This window comes from Podarcis erhardii (assembly GCF_964252035.2).
Source record: "Podarcis erhardii genome assembly, chromosome: 3".
In the NCBI taxonomy this organism is placed as follows: Eukaryota; Metazoa; Chordata; class Lepidosauria; order Squamata; family Lacertidae; genus Podarcis; species Podarcis erhardii.
Window position 1 is genome coordinate 39,466,384 of NC_138507.1, and position 18,383 is coordinate 39,484,766.

General features: G+C 40.8%; 1 protein-coding gene and 1 long non-coding RNA gene across 5 annotated transcripts in view; one reads left to right on the plus strand and one right to left on the minus strand.

Annotated features, from left to right (window-relative positions):
* Nucleotides 1–18,383, plus strand: part of MYO6 (myosin VI) — a 110,674-nt gene that overhangs the window by 16,152 nt on the left and 76,139 nt on the right. For all 4 annotated transcript variants that reach the window (XM_081856797.1, XM_081856798.1, XM_081856799.1 and 1 more), the window contains exon 2: nt 16,918–17,050. In XM_081856797.1, the coding sequence (XP_081712923.1) occupies nt 16,934–17,050 (117 nt within the window). In that variant the 5' untranslated portion in view covers nt 16,918–16,933. The remainder of the gene's footprint in view (nt 1–16,917; nt 17,051–18,383) is intronic.
* LOC309339446 lies at nt 5,332–17,663 on the minus strand. The gene is made up of 3 exons (XR_014155359.1): nt 17,167–17,663; nt 15,775–15,829; nt 5,332–5,688 (listed from the first exon to the last, which is right to left on the minus strand). It is a non-coding gene; the product is annotated as an uncharacterized lncRNA (long non-coding RNA).

Sequence of the window (18,383 nt, forward strand, 5' to 3'; positions counted from 1 at the left end):
TGTTATGACTTGGTGTGATCTTTATCAAATGTGTAAAATAAGAATAGTCTTCTGGTTACTTAAGTGATTGTGTAACCATATGATCCTTTTGGATAGGATTAAATACCTGAAGATATTACTGTTTTTATAAGTAATATAAATATATAACATTTTCTTTGAAATGGTCACTCAGCAACCAAGTCCTAAATATTTATGCTGAATACATTTGAGGCAGTGGTATTGGCAATGCCAGTCTATCACTGTAGCTTGTGAGAATGTGCTGGATCAGTGACTAATGTTTCCCATTCTGAGTGTCTGATGGCTAATATACAGTGGTTTTTAAATTATAAGAATGAATGCACTTTTCTGTAAATGAAGAAAAGCCGTGAAGCAGACTCCCACACCTGAGTGCCCTCTAGAAGTTCTGGACTCCCAACTCTGATCAGTCCTGACTATTGGTCATGCTGGCTGGGGCTGATGAGAATTCAAATCCAGAAGCATCTGGAAAGTACTTGGTTGAGGAAGGGTGCTCAAGAGTATGGGCAGAAACTTTGCAGTGCAAACTATACTTGGGCTTCCTTAGTAGACAACCATTTTTAGTAATAACTCCTTTCATTACTAAATCTTGTTGTCGAGAAATGCCTACATATTAAAATCTACCCAGTTTGGTTCAGAGTGATTGGCTGTTCTGATTAATTTGCAAATCCCTGGCTTGTCAAGTTACTTTCATGCAAGAGGTATTCTTCCTGGGCATGCCCAGTTGTAAGGCAAGTTAAATAGCACCTGTTAATGACTTTGAAACTAAAATAACCCAGAACACCGTGTAGCACTTCCATTGAAAAGAAATGAAATAATGTAGTAGTTGGAAATGATCTGTCTACATTTTGTGTTACTAAGTGAATATATTGACTTTTTAAAAAAAATCATTATTTTGCTGTTTGGCTGTTGGGAGCCATTTGGGAGAAGTGCTAGAAAGAAAATAAAATGTGGGTTCCAAGCTATATGGACTGTTCAGATAATACAATGATTTCCTTACTTTCTACCTTCAGAATGCCTCTTCCATGTCAGTTTAGCTGCTGTGTAGTTCTTGTGTGTTGTTGAATGTTCCAGGGCATGCTGCTAGTTCCCATGGAGCATTGACCATGCCTGACACAGCACTGCCAGGCAAGGAATGTCCAGAGTGAGGAATCAACTCTTTATAAATGCACACTTACAAGTTAGGAAAAGGCAGGTCCATCAGTCCTCTGACTTTCAGCTACTCCTAGGTGTGTACCCAATGAGGCAGATGCAGCCCTTCCAACCAACCTCAGCTTGTATATCTTCCCCCACCCAATCTGCACGCAAGCAGACGAAGACTACACCTGCATGTAACCTGTTTCTGCTCCTCCCTCTTCAGTCCTCTATGGTCTTGGGAGACAGTGGAGCAGGAGAGGTGGGGGCAGGAGGAGGAGGCATGGAAGCCTTAGACTCTATACCAGGCTGACCTATCTCTCCAGACTCCTGCACTTGTGCTTCACTCTCCAATCCTGCAGCTTCTCCTGCTTCTGACTCTCATCTCCTGGCTGCTACAGGCTTCCCCAGATCACTGATTCCTTCTTCCAAGTCAATCTCCAACAACACCCCTTCTCCCTGGCTTGAGAGCAGTAAATGTGAAAAGGATCTAGGAGTCTTGGTTGACCACAAACTTGACATGAGCCAACAGTGTGACACGGCAGCTAAAAAAGCCAATGCAATTCTGGGCTGCATCAATAGGAGTATAGTATCTAGATCAAGGGAAGTAATAGTGCCACTGTATTCTGCTCTGGTCAGACCTCACCTGGAGTACTGTGTCCAGTTCTGGGCACCACAGTTCAAGAAGGACACTGACAAACTGGAACGTGTCCAGAGGAGGGCAACCAAAATGGTCAAAGGCCTGGAAACGATGTCTTATGAGGAACGGCTAAGGGAGCTGGGCATGTTTAGCCTGGAGAAGAGGAGGTTAAGGGGTGATATGATAGCCATGTTCAAATATATAAAAGGATGTCACATAGAGGAGGGAGAAAGGTTGTTTTCTGCTGCTCCAGAGAAGCGGACACGGAGCAATGGTTCCAAACTACAAGAAAAAAGATTCCACCTAAACATTAGGAAGAACTTCCTGACAGTAAGAGCTGTTCGACAGTGGAATTTGCTGCCAAGGAGTGTGGTGGAGTCTCCTTCTTTGGAGGTCTTTAAGCAGAGGCTTGACAACCATATGTCAGGAGTGCTCTGATGGTGTTTCCTGCTTGGCAGGGGGTTGGACTCGATGGCCCTTGTGGTCTCTTCCAACTCTATGATTCCCGGTTCCCACTCATCAGTAGCCAGCCACCACTCCTCAGTGTCCAGACGGTCCCTGGCATTGGGCTACCTTGTGCATCCTGGAATACATCCTATGCTGCTTGGTGGCTGTAGACTCTACAATGTCAACCAAGACTGATAGTGGTAGACAAGCTGTATGTCAGGGCAGCTTGTCCACTGGGGTGACTCTTGATAAGCATAAAGTGAATACCTTGGAAATGACTTCTCTAATAGATTCACGAGTTAAAAATAATTGTCTCACTACCCTTTGATCTGTCTTTACTTTTAATAAAGGGTGTGGCCACTCAGAGGTAATTTGAGTCACAATGAAGAGTGGGTGGAAGCTCTAGGCCCATTATTATGGTGTCAATGGGTGATCCTTACTTACGTTAATAGCTTTGTTTTGGTTTTCTGGTGTGAGTGGGACTAGACTGTCTGAATTGATCTGCGTCTTCTTGCCTATTATGAACGACTTGTAATCATTGCAGGATGTAAGTCATCTTCTCAGAATGTCATGTTGGGAATAGCTGTGATAGTGAAGAGAGTTTTGCTCTGCAAATGTAAGAAAATTGAAAGTTTGAATGTGGATACGAGCTTTGGCTTGGGTGGTGATTTGTCTTCTGAGATTGCAACCTCCTCCAAGAATTGGATGTTTAGGAGCTTAGTGTTTCAAACAACATCCATGTAGATCAAAATTATATATAATAAGGTAACAGTGTGAAAATGCACATAAAGTTTATAGTAAGTGTTGGTCCTGACTCCCTTTCCCAGCAGTCATATTTTCATAAGGTTTGTTGTATAAAAGAGAATCCCTTGTAGAGGATACCTTTAAAAGTTTGAATGAAATATTGGAGTGACTTCTTGGCTGCCCTGGCCCTCCAGATGAGGGATAACCAATGGGGTGTCATCTATAAATTATGGACTACAGTTGCTGTCATTCCTGGCCATTGGCCATGCTGGCTAGGGCTAATGGGAGTTGTAGTCAAAACCTTCTGGAGAATGTGGCATTGACTACCTCTGCTCCCAATGTTGTGGACACAGCAAGCATGGTCAGGGAAGATGCCAGTTGTGGTCTAACAAGATCTGGAGGTCTGTTCTAGGGCTGTTGGATAATTTTAACAAATACATTTGGGAAGCTGAAATGGATGAGAAGTTGTTGGCTAGGTATTGGCGATGGAAGGGAAATGATACTTAAATTTCTTTCTTTTTTAAAATAACATTTCATAGCCAGGGTGGTTGTGAATGTGCTCTTACAGCCACAGAAGGTTCCAGTTTAACAAGTCTAAGCCATTTAAGTTTGTTTGAAGCACATTTAAGAATTATTTTGGCTTTATTCTCCTCCCTAATGGATTAACAAGATAATAGGTTTAAATGCAGCAAATAAGAAAACACAGAGATGCTGCGGTGACTGACAGCAGTTGATCTAATTATGTTTTGGAGAAAGGTTCTAGAGCCACTGTTTTACTCTAGGGGAAAGCATAAAAGCAGCAATTAATTGGGTTGTCCTAATAAGGGTTAGCAGTGGAATAATTAAAAATGATTACACACCCTGCTTATTTTTAAAGCAGTCTTTTTTCCATTTTGTTCTAGACACAGTCTAATGTACACTTTAAATAAACAACTGTCCCTCGGCTACCAGCTTGCCAGGGGTTTTGCAGATGACTTGTGGTGACCACAGTTCTTGGTTGATCACACGAAATGAGAGTCCCTTTCTCTTCTGTAGGCTCTTCATACATCACAGAGAACTCAGAGGCACAAGAGGTCTTATTTTGTTCTGGATAGCAGAGTCCCTGCTTCTGTTCTAAGTTATTTGCACACTCCCAGGATATCTGGGGTAACAGAGGAAGAGGCGTTCAGTTTCTCACCTCACACTGAGGTTTGGAGAGTCTCAGAAGTACAAGGCGGGATTCCCAAGTCTTGTGTGTGTGCAAGTGGAGTCTAGGGAAGCAAAGTCCATGGTGACGCCAGTAATGACTGGTTCTTCCTCCCAGCTGAAATTTGTGAAAGCCTGCCAAAAGGTTTGTCACTGACAGGAATTACAGCAGTCTCTTTCTGCAATAATCTTTAACTCACCAATCATGAGGTGGCATGGATTTCTGTGGGTGTGGAATAGTTGTATAATGGGTTTGGGGACCTCATGTCCCTGGGACAAATGTGCCCCTTCAGCCCTCTCTGTCTGGCCCTTGGAACTTTTCCCAGGCCACAATCCTCACTTCACACCCTGAATGTTTTTGCCTGGCTGGAATGGTGTCCTTGAACTCTGATAATGCCTCTTGCTTCTCTTCTTGCTATTGGCGCGTGGCTTTTGTAAAGTTAACCAGAAGGGAAAGCAGCCTTGAAGTTTCCAGCCTCTGCTGTGTGACATTGAATGGAATGTAGGTGTTATGGAGATAGTCTGAGTCATGTTATGGTCACCCTATGTAGGGCCCTTGTTAATTGTTCCATATGGCATCTGGAAACTTTTGACATTCTTCTATATATACATATTTGGACGTTATTGTCATGCTCCCTCCCTTTTCTCCTCCTCCTCCGTGTAGATAACACGCAGCCCCCCACTTATTTCCTTGAATATTTTGCTGTCAAGACCAACTGCTATCTTTTTAGTTCTGGGTGTCTCTTCCCTCCCGCCTTAAAAAAAGAAAAAAGATTTTCACCATGGCCATTATGATGCTCCCAACTGAACACATTCTGCATGAATTGTGTGTAGATGCAGAACTTAGTTTCCTTTCCGTCTTGCCAGAACTTAATTTCCTTTTCCTTTTGCCGTAGTATGTGTATTTGGTGCCGGTGCTCAGCGCTAAAGTATTAAGAAAATTTGTAACCACCTTAATATTAAGGAAAACATTCTTTTAAGTGATGTGAAAAACTCAGTATATAAAAACAATAACATAAAATAACCCCAACATCACTATAATAATAATAATAATAATTTTTAAAAATTTAAATACTTTTATTATTTATACTCCGCCTATCTGGCCGGGTTGCCATTATTTTTAACGGTAGATAAAATTCAAGTCAGAATGACCAAATGCAGGATCCAGCTTCAATAACTAAATTTAGTGGTCAGGGAAAACCTGGACAAAGAACTAGGTCTTTAAAAGACACATAAAACAAACAGTGGAAGAAGCATTCCCATATAGCAGGAGGAAGAACATTCCAAAGGGCAGGGGCAACAGCAGAAAAAGCTCGTTTCCGTGTCACTGTCAAATGACAGTCCACAGGGCATAGTTTGGCCAATGTGGGCTCCCCTTGCTCATGTGAAGTGAAAATAGATGAAAGTGCCTCTGAGCAGGTGAAGAGTGCAATTCCCTCATCTCCAAATAATTTTAGCACACGTCGGGGAGTAGGAGATGAGGGCATCTGGTTCCAAGGGTACTTTTCCAGCTCCATTGCCTCCTTTTTAAAAATAGAAATCGAGCATTTATATAAGCACACTTTTGTGTTTGCTTTGTTAATCTTTTCATTAAACCGGCAAGGGAGGGGAAGTAAGTCACCGGTAACTATAGGTTTGTATGTGTGCGCAAATCCTAATTTGCTGCTTCTAAATGTAGTCCTCATTGTGAGCTCGCCAAAAAAGTGCGAAGTCATTTAACAAGCAGTATTCCTAATCGCATGGGTGATGCAACCTCTTTCCTGTAAGCTGCTCTCTAAAGGCCACTGTCACACCTGCAAGACAACGCCTATGAAACATGCCACTATTGTAAGCAAGCTCATGCATTTACTGTGCTAATGATTATGTTGCTAATGCTAGTGTTAGCCCAGGAAGCTGTGTTGACTTATCTGTGTTATGGCATATCCCAAAATGTTTAGGGGTAACTCTCATTTTCCTAGTCATATTGAAATATTGCCCCTCAATGAGGCTAAACTTAGATTCACAAAATGTTTAGGGGTATGCGTAGCCCTGTGTCCCCCCCATAAAAAAGCATTTAGAACACATGACTTCCTGTAAAGAATTCTTGGAACTGGAGTTTACCCATCGCATAGCTACGATTCCCAGCATGGAATTCTCTGGGGGAAGTCATGTGCTTTAGATGGTTGGTGTGTATGCAGCCAGACTCTAGTCTAAACTTAACTTTTACCATGGGGTAAAGAATTTTCGCAAGTGGTTCCCTGCCCTCCCCAGTGCCAAGGTGTAAAACAGAATTCTGTCCTCTGCCAGTTACTGACATAAATTGGAGACAGGCAGACTTGCTGCATGATGGGCTGCAAGTCATGTGGTGACTTTTTGCTTCATAATGTAGTTAGTGAAGAGCAACACTTTCCGTAAGAATGTGGTGAAGCGAACACTTAAAACTGGGTCACAGGCTGGGCTGCTGAAGAGATGAAGCTCTTTATAGTTGGGAGTTGTTGGAGCGACAGTGCCTTGAGATGGCTGGTTGACCATATGAGATTTGAATATGCATAGCAGAACTTTCTGTATGTGATCATTCCATCACTTAAAGCCAAGAGCTTTTAATTTTTTTACTCGGTGCAGCTTGAAACCTGAGCAGCAACTAATAGAGACCCATTTGAATGCTTCGTGCCTCTTCCTCCATTTTGTGTTAGGGATCTGAATAGATGCAGACTCTGTGATGGACGAGTTCCGGAGAACTTGAAAGCTTGCACCCTATGGTGACATTTTAGTCAGCCTAATAAAGGTAATCTGGATAAAGGTAATGTGGATTTTGGAACTTCTGTTATAGGCCTGGGTGTCTGTGTTTACTTTTTGCATTACCATTTATTGCCTACCTGGTCAAGTCTATACCTGTTTGGGAGGAAACTATATGCTGCCACTGGGGCTGTTATTGGTACAGTTCTATTATTCAAAGTCTTTGTGTCTGATTAGGCTTTGAGACTGGCAGATTTCTTCATGAATGCCTAACCCATGGGCTTCAATGAGCTTTATCCTGGTTTCTCAAATAGGTGAGGAACTGCCTGACATAATCCAAAAGTTATTATGTGAAGAGACTTTTCTGGGATCAGTCCTTCATTCCATGTATTCAATATTTTAACAGGTGACCTTTGGTAAAAATAGTGATATGGTTGGTGAGATTTGTAGATGGCATCACACTGGGAAGTATTTTTAATTCATAGCAGGAGTGGCAAGCTTATGTAGGTTAAGATGGAGTAACAGAAAGATAGTGAAATCTTGTGGAAGAGTGTATATTGTGATGGATTTAGGGACTAATGATAACCTTTGCTTTTTGGTTAGATCTGCTACCTGGGAACTCAAGGCTATCTGATAACTACTCATGTGTTACAGTGGCAAAAAGAAAAAAAGGCAAATGTAGCATACTGGATGCAGTAGAGCATTAAAAAAATGTTCAGATGGCAAAGGCTGCAATTTGCTGAGATTTATGTGCAGGAATGAATCCTCTTGATGTCATGAAATTACTGCTTGTAGCGTCACCAAACGGATGTGCAAGCAAGCGCCAATTTCCAAGGGGAGCGCATTGCTATGATTTCACTCTTGGAAAGATTTGTAACCTCTTCCTCTTCATTATACAAAAAATCTTTTAGCTGTGGGAAGATAAATAGAAAGGAGAGGGTATGAGCTGTATTATCACTCGGGCGATAGCCGATGTGATGCCCTGCAGATGTTTTTGAACTCTAGCTCCCATTAGTCCAAGCCAACATGGTGAATGGACGGGAATTATGGAATGGAGTGTTTATAAGAGCCAAGGTAAGCTTGTGCGTGTAGTTCAGTTGATTCCCAAGCACGAATTTCTACATGGTTGCAGCCCATGGGATCTATAAAGGATTTTTACAATTTACTCTTTTATGCCATAGTATACTTGACTTTCTTCAGCAGTGTTTTATTCTGGATTGTTTTATTTGATATTTTAAAGTAGATCATAAACCTCTTTGAGATCCCCACCCCTAAAAATACAAAGCGGTATAGAAATGAAAATAAAAATAAAATTTCAGCTTAATTTAAAACTATGCTGCTGATCAAATCGCCTTTCAGCTCCCATTACATTCCTTACTCTCCTCTCCTTAGACCATTTGATAGACCAAGTCAATGGCATTAGATAAATAATTCAGTGCACTTTTAATAAATGTTTGATATTAGAGCTAGAAATTGCAGCCACAACAGAAATTCACTTACTACTTGCAGTAGGATTGCTCAAGTCTTAGGATAATCCAAGACCCCCTACTAAAACCAGAAACAATAACATAAGTAATGAAACTGTGCATGGCTAAATAATATATGAAGGGTCGATATTTGATTGAATATACCAGTACAATGATAGTGTAAGATACAATGAGAGAATGCACGGAAGTAAATAATCACATATTGTTTTCAGGGCTTCTGCCCACCACGCCCTGACAGTTCACCAGCATCAAATCTATAAGTGCCTCTTATTTGTGCTAGCTCTGGATATAATAGACATAGGATTCAGTTCTGGACTGGGGTCCACTCCTTCCAAAAGAACAGGTGTATAGTTTGGTGGTATTCCTAGGTCCATCTCAGCCATTGAAAGCTCAGGTGTCCTCTGTGGTGAGGAGCACCTATCATCAGCTTAGGTTGGTGTGCCAACTATGCCCTTTCCTGGCTAGGGATAGCTTAGTCATTGTAATCTTAAAATTGGACTACTGTAATTCACTCCATGTGGGGCTTGCCTTTAGGATTGGTCTGGAAGCTGCAGCCAGGGTGTTGAGCGAAACACCTGAGCACTCACATGTTACACCTGTTCCAGGGCAACGACATTGGCTGCCAATCAGCTGCAAGCCATGTTAAAGGCCTGAACAACTTAGGATCAGGTTGCCTGAAAGACCAACGACCCCTGTGTAGACCTGCAAGTTCACTTCGATCATCTGGGGAACAGGCATGTTCTGCTGTTTCCCCTGTTTTGAGGAATGTCCTTCCCCCGTGATATGTGAAACAGTTGCTTCAGACATCTTGTAAAGACTTACTTTTTTGCCCGGATTTCCTGTCACCCATAAAATTGGACCCTGATTTATGTGTATGATACTCCCAAATCTGTTTTATTTGCTTTTCTATGCTTTCATATTTTTTTATTGATTTTATTGGCTGTATTTCTCTTTTAATGGATACTTTATTTATATTGTGCAAAGTGTACACCGCTTAGAGGTTTTAAAGATCTTAATCTGTTTAGAAACGTTTTTAAATAAAACCAAAACCAAACCATAATGCCTTTGTCTGAGGTGCAGGCTATTTTCCAGCCCAAGAACATCTAAGGGATATTATAGTGTTTTGACAGGATAAGTGTTTGAAGCAGTGAAAAGGTATACTTTTCATATAATATGCAATAACATGTGGAATTCATTCTCAAAGCATAATGCTATATAGTACACTATTCTTAATTAACAGGCCCAAAGAAATTTGACTGGTTCACCCAGATTTTAGATAGCTGCCTGTTTGTTGGCTGTTTCTCACTGAGTTGCTGATCAGAGGGCACATATGCAATGCCATTTTCAGTGATTCAGATATTTACACGTGTTGGAATTATCAAGGTATAAAATGGAGATGGAGAACCTGTGACTTTCCTGGTGTTGTTAGACTACCATCAGCTCTGACCATTGACCATGTTGGCTATGGCTGAAGGGCATGGGAACATCTGGAGGCCAGATGCTTGCATAGAATCACAACTAAAACGATCAGTAGTGAAATACGTCCAAAATAATAGTTTTTGCCGGAAGCTATGAATAACTAATCATAACTAAAATGCGCTTATGATAGATGTATATTTGTACCACAGTATTGTGGCACATGCTTAATACTGAATTATGTTTGATATTTGTTTTATAAATAAATTTATAAAGTTAATCATAGGTTACCATTAGGGACACACCCCATACAAGATATCATAAAACTACAATACAGTTCAAAACAAAATTAGGCACATTAATTGGCAGCAGTGCACTTTTAAAAAAAAAGAATCAGAGGCCCCTTTATTAATTTATTAAAAACAAATTAAGGAAACAGTATAGGTTCCAGTAGTTGAAAAATTCTATATTGGAAAAGATATGGTTACCATATTTCAAAATGTGAAAATCCAGACACAAAAGTTCTTGAGCTTTTTTTTTTTTTTTTTTTTGAAAACCCCCCTCCAAAAATGAAGTTTTTAACCTATTTTTAGGGGGATCTCAAAAAACAACAACAACACACATCACAAAACCACACTTCCTGTATGGGCTGCCATATGCCCGCTTTTCAAACATTCCACCTGGACGCCATTTTCGACGGACAAATCCCAGCTGTGTCAGGGAAATTCCAGATGTATAGCAGCTCTGTAAAAGAGCTCTGTAAACTCATAAAATAAAGGCTTATGACTCTACTGTGTGTAAAGGCACAGTTTGAGGTGCGAACAAAAATATCCTCACATTAGGTTGAATTGATAGTAAATAAGAAACCATTGCAAACGCCCTGGTTTAATTTCAGTAGTGTATAATAGCTCATTTGTTGGACACAAATGTGGCATCAGGGAAAGAAATAGTCTGTTTTGTCAATGGAAAAAAGGAGTCTCTTGAGTAAACAAATGAATTCAAGATCTGAAGTTCCTACTTTGTGGAACTGGAATTTAAGAAGTGGCTACTTCCTCAGACAACTGACTGACCTTTTATTGTAGGCCTGGTGGTTAAGAGATTATACATTTTAATTTCAGGGTAGCTTGCTTGTGCAGCCTACTTGAACATCTGGAGAAATGGCAGTGTGTGCCCTGGTAACAATGTTCCTTTGGTTTTCGTGGTTGTCCGAAATGAATGTTGTTCTCCAAGTACTATATGCTAAAAATAAATCAGGGGCTAGTGAAAGTCATGGCCTCTTTAGATCCAATACACTTTCAATATTCTAAAGAGCCATTACCATTCATATCATTGGATTTTTAGTGTGTGCAAAATTTAGGAGCCTTCTCATAGGCACCTTAGTTAGTGGTAAAAACTTGCTTCTTGACTTCTGTCGTAACCTTGGAGCTACTGTGGCTACTGGATGCTTGGAGGTTGGATAAAAAGTGGAGCCCAGAGTTAAGAATGAATTGAATATATTTCAACCTACAGAAAATGTGGCTTATATCTGATTTGTACAGTTCTAAATAAAGAAATAAATATGGCCACCGGCCAGGTCTGACTGAATACAGATGTTGTTCAAAAGGATTTGCTCTATGTTGCTCAGCACACATGACCAGGATAATCGGGTGTTGTGAACTGCTTGGAATGTAGCTGAAGGCTTCCAAGTTAACATAAACTGGACTTGACTTCACAGTGTAGAGCCACAAACTTTCATTTTGTGGACAAAAGTGCTCATATTTAATACTTAAGGTTCTGCAAGCTTTAGTCTTGCTGGCAAAAGCTGAAGTCTTTCTTCTGTCCTTGCGATTAATAAGGCCAATTACGGATTGAAAGCATATGCAGGCATCTCTGTTTTTCTTTTTTCTTTTTGTGGTCTGGAAGCAGGGATTCTATACATTCCATATTATTTTCCCCTTGAGTTGGGGGAAATGCCCATACAGAAATCCAGAGCTGTTTTGAACTTTACATAATGCAGAATGAGATGGTAGAGTGCCAAATTGTGTATGCAGAGATTCATTTTGTGTGTGTCTGTGTGTGTTACTGCTCTCCTATTTTTTAAAAACAACAACTGTGCATGTAGTAAGTTAGCAGGGAGAGGACTGTTCTAAGCTTCCCCCCCAATCTATGGGTTATATGCAGAGTACTTCTTTCTGATTGGGCAAACATTTAAAAATAATCATACACAACCCATCAGCATTCTGAAATAAGGCAGAATTCCACTACTGCAGCCATATCGCCTCATTCTGTGGCTTGGGTCTAGCACCTGTGGCCCTTCAGATGTTGTTGGATTCCAACTCCTATCAGCCTCAGCAAGCATGCCTAATGATCAGGGATGGTGGAGGTGGTAGCTCAGCAATATCTGGAGGGCCACATGTTCCACATTTAGATGATTTGAATGACCTATGATGAGCCTTGGGCTTGTGTACTCCACTTTCCTTTCCCCCAGTTCATACATAAGGGCAATTGGTTTAATCCAAAGTGGAAGCAGGAGCTTTGGCTCTTCTCCTGTCCACTTGGGGCAAAAGAGAAGAGGGGAAGACCGCACGTGAGCTCCTGACGTTGCACCTTGTTCTCAATCATCTCTAAGCCACCATCTGAACAAGGAAATGTGTAGAATGGCTTTTGGATTCCAAATTTATAGACAACTCCAGAGTACCAGAGATCACAGTTCTTGAAGACTCTTCCCAGAGGCTGTGGCAGTAACGACTTGATGCAGTTCTATGGCTCCTTCGATGCAGTGGCCATGTTCAAACCATGGCAACATTTTGGCACCTGTTTCTCCCAGTTCTGCCTATATTCCTGTTCACCTCAGCCCAGTAGGACCAGCCCAAGCCCATTCTAATGCCTGAGATGTAGAAATTGCATATGGTAGCACCCTTGTCCTCTCTGGTGAAAAACAGAATGCAAAATTCAATTAAATGAGGGGAGTATCTTGTCAGTAAGATAGTGTCTAACTTGTGTTGCTTGAGGCAGCTGCCTCACAGGAGAATGCTTTTGCTATTTGACAGGATTTCTTTCCTCTAGAAGCAAATACAGCCTTATTCCCTTTCCACCTCTGCTGTTGAGGGACTGCTGTCGACTGTTGCCACTCTTGTGGGAATCTCTCTGACCAAGCTGAGCTTGACTCCTATCACCTCAGTATGATTTCAATGCCTGTTATGGCTCTCTCCTTACACGTAGGAGTGAAAAATCTGCTTGTTTGACAGGGCTTTTTAAAGGAAGGATACGTGAGCCCTTCCTGTCCAATGTAGCTCACACCATTATTGCCTAGCGATAATGTCTACATTTGTGCACTGCTGCAGGTTAATAAAAAATAAAAGGAAGGAAACTACTTTGAGGTAATCGAGGTGCTTTTATGACTGATGACTGGCACTTTGTGGCAGAATATTTTCTAACTGATTTATTGTGTCACAACGTTTCATCGCAAACAAAAATCTTACAATAGGGTTTTGTTTTTGAGTGACACAGAAGTTGCCACAGCTGGGAATCAGAAGAATGAAACAACCATTGAGGGTGGGGGAGAGGGGCGAGATCCAAAAATCGTTTAAATACAGTGTAGTTAAAAGGCTGTGGCACATTTACATGTAGGCATGGGCAGCGTCAGTCATGTAATCCAAAAGTTGGGATTGGCCACTCAGTCCATGTATTCTCCATTTGGGAGTCTGTCAACACCCTGTTCAGAATTCTCTGCCTTTATGTGAATATGTACATTTATGGGTATATACAGTGCTTTTTTCTGGGGGGATGCATACCTCTAACCTTTGTCCATTTACTGTATTTATTTTCCCTAATTCGAACTATAAAATGGTGATTTTCTTTGAGTCAAAATGAGAGTACCCCTAAACAAAGAGACTGCTGTAATTCTAATGCCTGAGATGTAGAAATTGCATATGGTAGCACCCTTGTCCTCTCTGGTGAAAAACAGAATGCAAAATTCAATTAAATGAGGGGAGTATCTTGTCAGTAAGATAGTGTCTAACTTGTGTTGCTTGAGGCAGCTGCCTCACAGGAGAATGCTTTTGCTATTTGACAGGATTTCTTTCCTCTAGAAGCAAATACAGCCTTATTCCCTTTCCACCTCTGCTGTTGAGGGACTGCTGTCGACTGTTGCCACTCTTGTGGGAATCTCTCTGACCAAGCTGAGCTTGACTCCTATCACCTCAGTATGATTTCAATGCCTGTTATGGCTCTCTCCTTACACGTAGGAGTGAAAAATCTGCTTGTTTGACAGGGCTTTTTAAAGGAAGGATACGTGAGCCCTTCCTGTCCAATGTAGCTCACACCATTATTGCCTAGCGATAATGTCTACATTTGTGCACTGCTGCAGGTTAATAAAAAATAAAAGGAAGGAAACTACTTTGAGGTAATCGAGGTGCTTTTATGACTGATGACTGGCACTTTGTGGCAGAATATTTTCTAACTGATTTATTGTGTCACAACGTTTCATCGCACACAAAAATCTTACAATAGGGTTTTGTTTTTGAGTGACACAGAAGTTGCCACAGCTGGGAATCAGAAGAATGAAACAACCATTGAGGGTGGGGGAGAGGGGCGAGATCCAAAAATCGTTTAAATACAGTGTAGTTAAAAGGCTGTGGCACATTTACATGAAGGCATGGGCAGCGTCAGTCATGTAATCCAAAAGTTGGGATTGGCCACTCAGTCCATGTATTCTCCATTTGGGAGTCTGTCAACACCCTGTTCAGAATTCTCTGCCTTTATGTGAATATGTACATTTATGGGTATATACAGTGCTTTTTTCTGGGGGGATGCATACCTCTAACCTTTGTCCATTTACTGTATTTTTTTCCCTAATTCGAACTATAAAATGGTGATTTTCTTTGAGTCAAAATGAGAGTACCCCTAAACATTACCTGCCCTTTCCCATAAGTCCCTGGGCAATAAAATGCACTTACTAGTCAAATGAACAATTACAGCCGTAAAGCCATAAAGATGAAGAAGCAGTTAAAAACAGGTCCACATATAAATCAATTTGAAACAATTCCATATACAAAAAATACAAACATTTGAAAACAATGCTATATATGAAAACAGTTGTATGTGTGCTTAGTATACATATATGTAATATGATCTCTCTCTCCTGCATCAAGCGAGGCGCCAGGTTAGATTGCATACAAGGTGTCCCCTCTTTTTTATTATTCTAATTTAATACCCAAAATTTAAATGCACATTTTAAGTAAATAAATTAGTTGCTTCCATAGCAATACAAAAAAGTCTTTTTCTTTTAAAATTTGTTGAAATTTGTCAAAACAAAACAGTTTGAGGATTGCCAGGATAGAAGTTCATTGCAAACTCCTTGAATTTAAGGTCATGTTTCTGTACAAGAGCTGTGTCTGCAATAGAATGTTGAGACATTCCCCCCCCCCCAAATGTTACAGCTGCTCCTTTGAAACCTCAGTAAGAGTCTCCCAAGAGGTAAATGGGAAGCGCACAATTCTCGGCGTCTGTGGTGAAAGGGTGAATGCTGTTTATTTCCTTTTTCTGTCGGTTTTACTTTTGGAAAATTCTCTTGTGAAATCCCAATTTGCCTTCTAGATTTGGAGGAACAAATCAAAGAAGTGAAGCACTTCAGAAACAACCTGAATGCCTCTTGAGGCAACCTTGCCCATCTACATTGCAGTGTTTCCTTATAACTTGTATACATTTTTTCATTCTGAAGAATGGAGCTCTCTCTCTCTGTCTGTCTGTCTGTCTGTCTGTCTGTCTCTCTCTCTCTCTCTCTGAGAGTCGCTGAACTTACCAATAAAACCCCGGCTTTGCAAATTTGACATATAGAATGAGAAACATCAAACACCGGAAAAGGTCCACCAATATTCACTTGCTGTGTTACATAAATTTCAGCAGCGTTTGTGAAGGGGAAGTTCTAAGTAGACGGAACTTTTTTTATTACCATCATAAAATATGTTTTGGATCAGTATACTAAATAGTTTAGATGCAAAAATATGATACCTGTTTTTCTGTAGATAGATGCCTAGGATCTCTTGGCCTAGGTCCTTATGTAGATCTGAAATAATAAATCAGTAACATAGTGCATAAAGGGACAAGAAAAAAAAGGTTGCTTGTTAAGCAGAGATTTGGGTGTATTTAATTACCAATGGAAGCTTACTGCAGGACGCTTTGTATTTAATAGTGTGGATGTGAGTTGACAAATCGCTTACCAAATGTATTAGATTAATTTTAAGCTGTGTAATTTTGATCCAAAATGGATATGATATGATATGCAATGCAATGCTATACATAGTTAGAAATTTATAGAACCATGCTTAAATAAAAGAGATCATTTTATGTAGCAACTGCCTTTTTCAGTTGCTTCGTTCAAGAGACAAACTGAAGTATTGCTATTGGACCAGAAGCCCAATCTTTGTATTCATCATGACTTTTTCTACTACTGTTAGGGATTTCATTCTCAAGCTTTTGCACCTTAATAACTCCTGCCTAATGTATTGGGTTTTTAATATTATATTCACACTTTTTATCTGTCTTCCATCTGTCTTATTGTGGAATTAGTGTTGTGGTTGTTATCCTCCTATCTCCAGTTCCTGAGAAGAGAACTGAGAAAGTTGTGGGTGTAATGCCCACATGTGTTGAAAGTTAAGTAAACAGGAACTAAAAAACAAAACAAAACCCCAAGCACTGGAACATTTAAAAGACATAGGATCTACACTGCTAAATGGAACAAAGTTTAGTCTTTGAAGTGTGAGAACAATCATAGCCTTTCCTCAGAAAATATTACTTAAAGCAGCATGGCTCTCTCATTGAGGGGACTGATCAAATTCATACCTCCTCAGTTTTAGCAACTCTACAGCATCAGGGATTTGGAGTCCAGTCATCATTCAAGCTCTGATAAATGCAAAAATATTTGTTAACTATTTCTCAGCTCAGTTGTATCCCTTTATTTTGTGTGTTTGGAGAACTGGGGAACTGAAATCAGCACATGCTGCTTGAGTTAGTATAACTTTTCTTAAGAAGTGGCTGAGCTAGACCTTTTCCTTCTCCAAATATTTGGAATATACCTGCAGTGTTAAACTTGTAAGGAGAATCTTACCGGATGGTTGATTGATTTACCTTCATTTTTTCCCCTTCTCTCTCTAGAAAATAGCTCCTCAAAATGGAGGACGGGAAGCCTGTCTGGGCTCCGCACACTACTGATGGGTTTCAGATGGGATTAATTGTGGATATTGGCCCTGATACCTTAACTATTGAACCTCTAAATCAAAAAGGCAAGGTAAGTATCTCCAAAAAGGTGATTACAAACCTTTCAAGAAATTGTTTTAGTTGAAGAGAAGGTGTATGCAATGAGGGTGAGGCTGTTTGTCAAGTAATTTAGAATATTGATCATACCTGTAGCTTGGTTCCTGTGACACATGATTTGGGGTGCCAGATTGCCTTTGAAGCTCCACTCAGTGGCTTGATCTGTGTTATGGCCTGCTGTTGGGGGGGGAAGTATTCCAAAGTACACAGTTCTGTTAAGGCTTCTGAAAGCGGAAGTAGGAAATGTGTACTATGTCATATGGGGACTTGTAAATACACTGCTTTCTTTTCTGCATTTCCTACTCTGATCAAAGTTCTCTGCCTTATCATGTACCTAGTTTTAAACTGGAAGTTGTTGTGGTTGGGTGAGTTGGTCAAGATCCAGATTTTTTCAGGTGATTGATCATTCCTCAGGAAAACCTACCGCATTGGCCCATATATAAGTCGCACCTGAATATAAGCCGCTCCATTCCTTGCTGCTCCTGGCTGCATACTGGGCGGGGGGAGCCATGTTGTGTTGCCGGCGGCCTTTCCCCTTCCTTGCTCTCTCCCTTCCTGTCCTTGGGGGAGAGGACGGGGGACTACGTGCGGGGCGGGTGCCACGCTCCTGCTGCGCTCCTGCCGCTGTTTGCCCCACGCTCCTGGCTACATACCGTAATGTCGTGAATACAAGCTGCACTTTAACTTTTCACGGTCAGAATTTGGGGAAGAAGTGAGGCTTATTCAGGCCAATATGGTATACAGTGCTTCCTCAGGTTACATACGCTTCAGGTTACAGACTCTGCTAACCCAGAAATAGTGCTTTAGGTTAAGAACTTCGCTTCAGGATGAGAACAGAATTCGTGCACCAGCGGCGCGGCAGCAGCAGGAGGCCCCATTAGCTAAAGTGGTGCTTCAGGTTAAGAACAGTTTCAGGTTAAGAACAGACCTCTGGAACGAATTAAGTACTTAACCTGAGGTACCACTGTATTTCTGTCTTTTATGAGATATGACAAGCAGCCACGAAGTGTTACTATAATGCACCTTTGGGCAACTTAATCTTGAATGTATTCTTGTTGTCAATCTTATGTCCCACCCAAGTGAAAGACCTATATTTTCTGGAAGAGCAGTACTTTATAGTGTCAGGATCCCTTCCGGCTCTACAATTCTATGAATCTCTGTAGCTCTCTAGCTGAGGGAACCTAAAATGTAGGTGAGCTGTCTTAAAATTATCCATTATAAAATCATTGTGGATACTTCTTTGAGAAAATTGAGATTAATCGCTGCTGTATGAGCAATTGTTGGGATTTTTCAGCATGTTTAAGCAC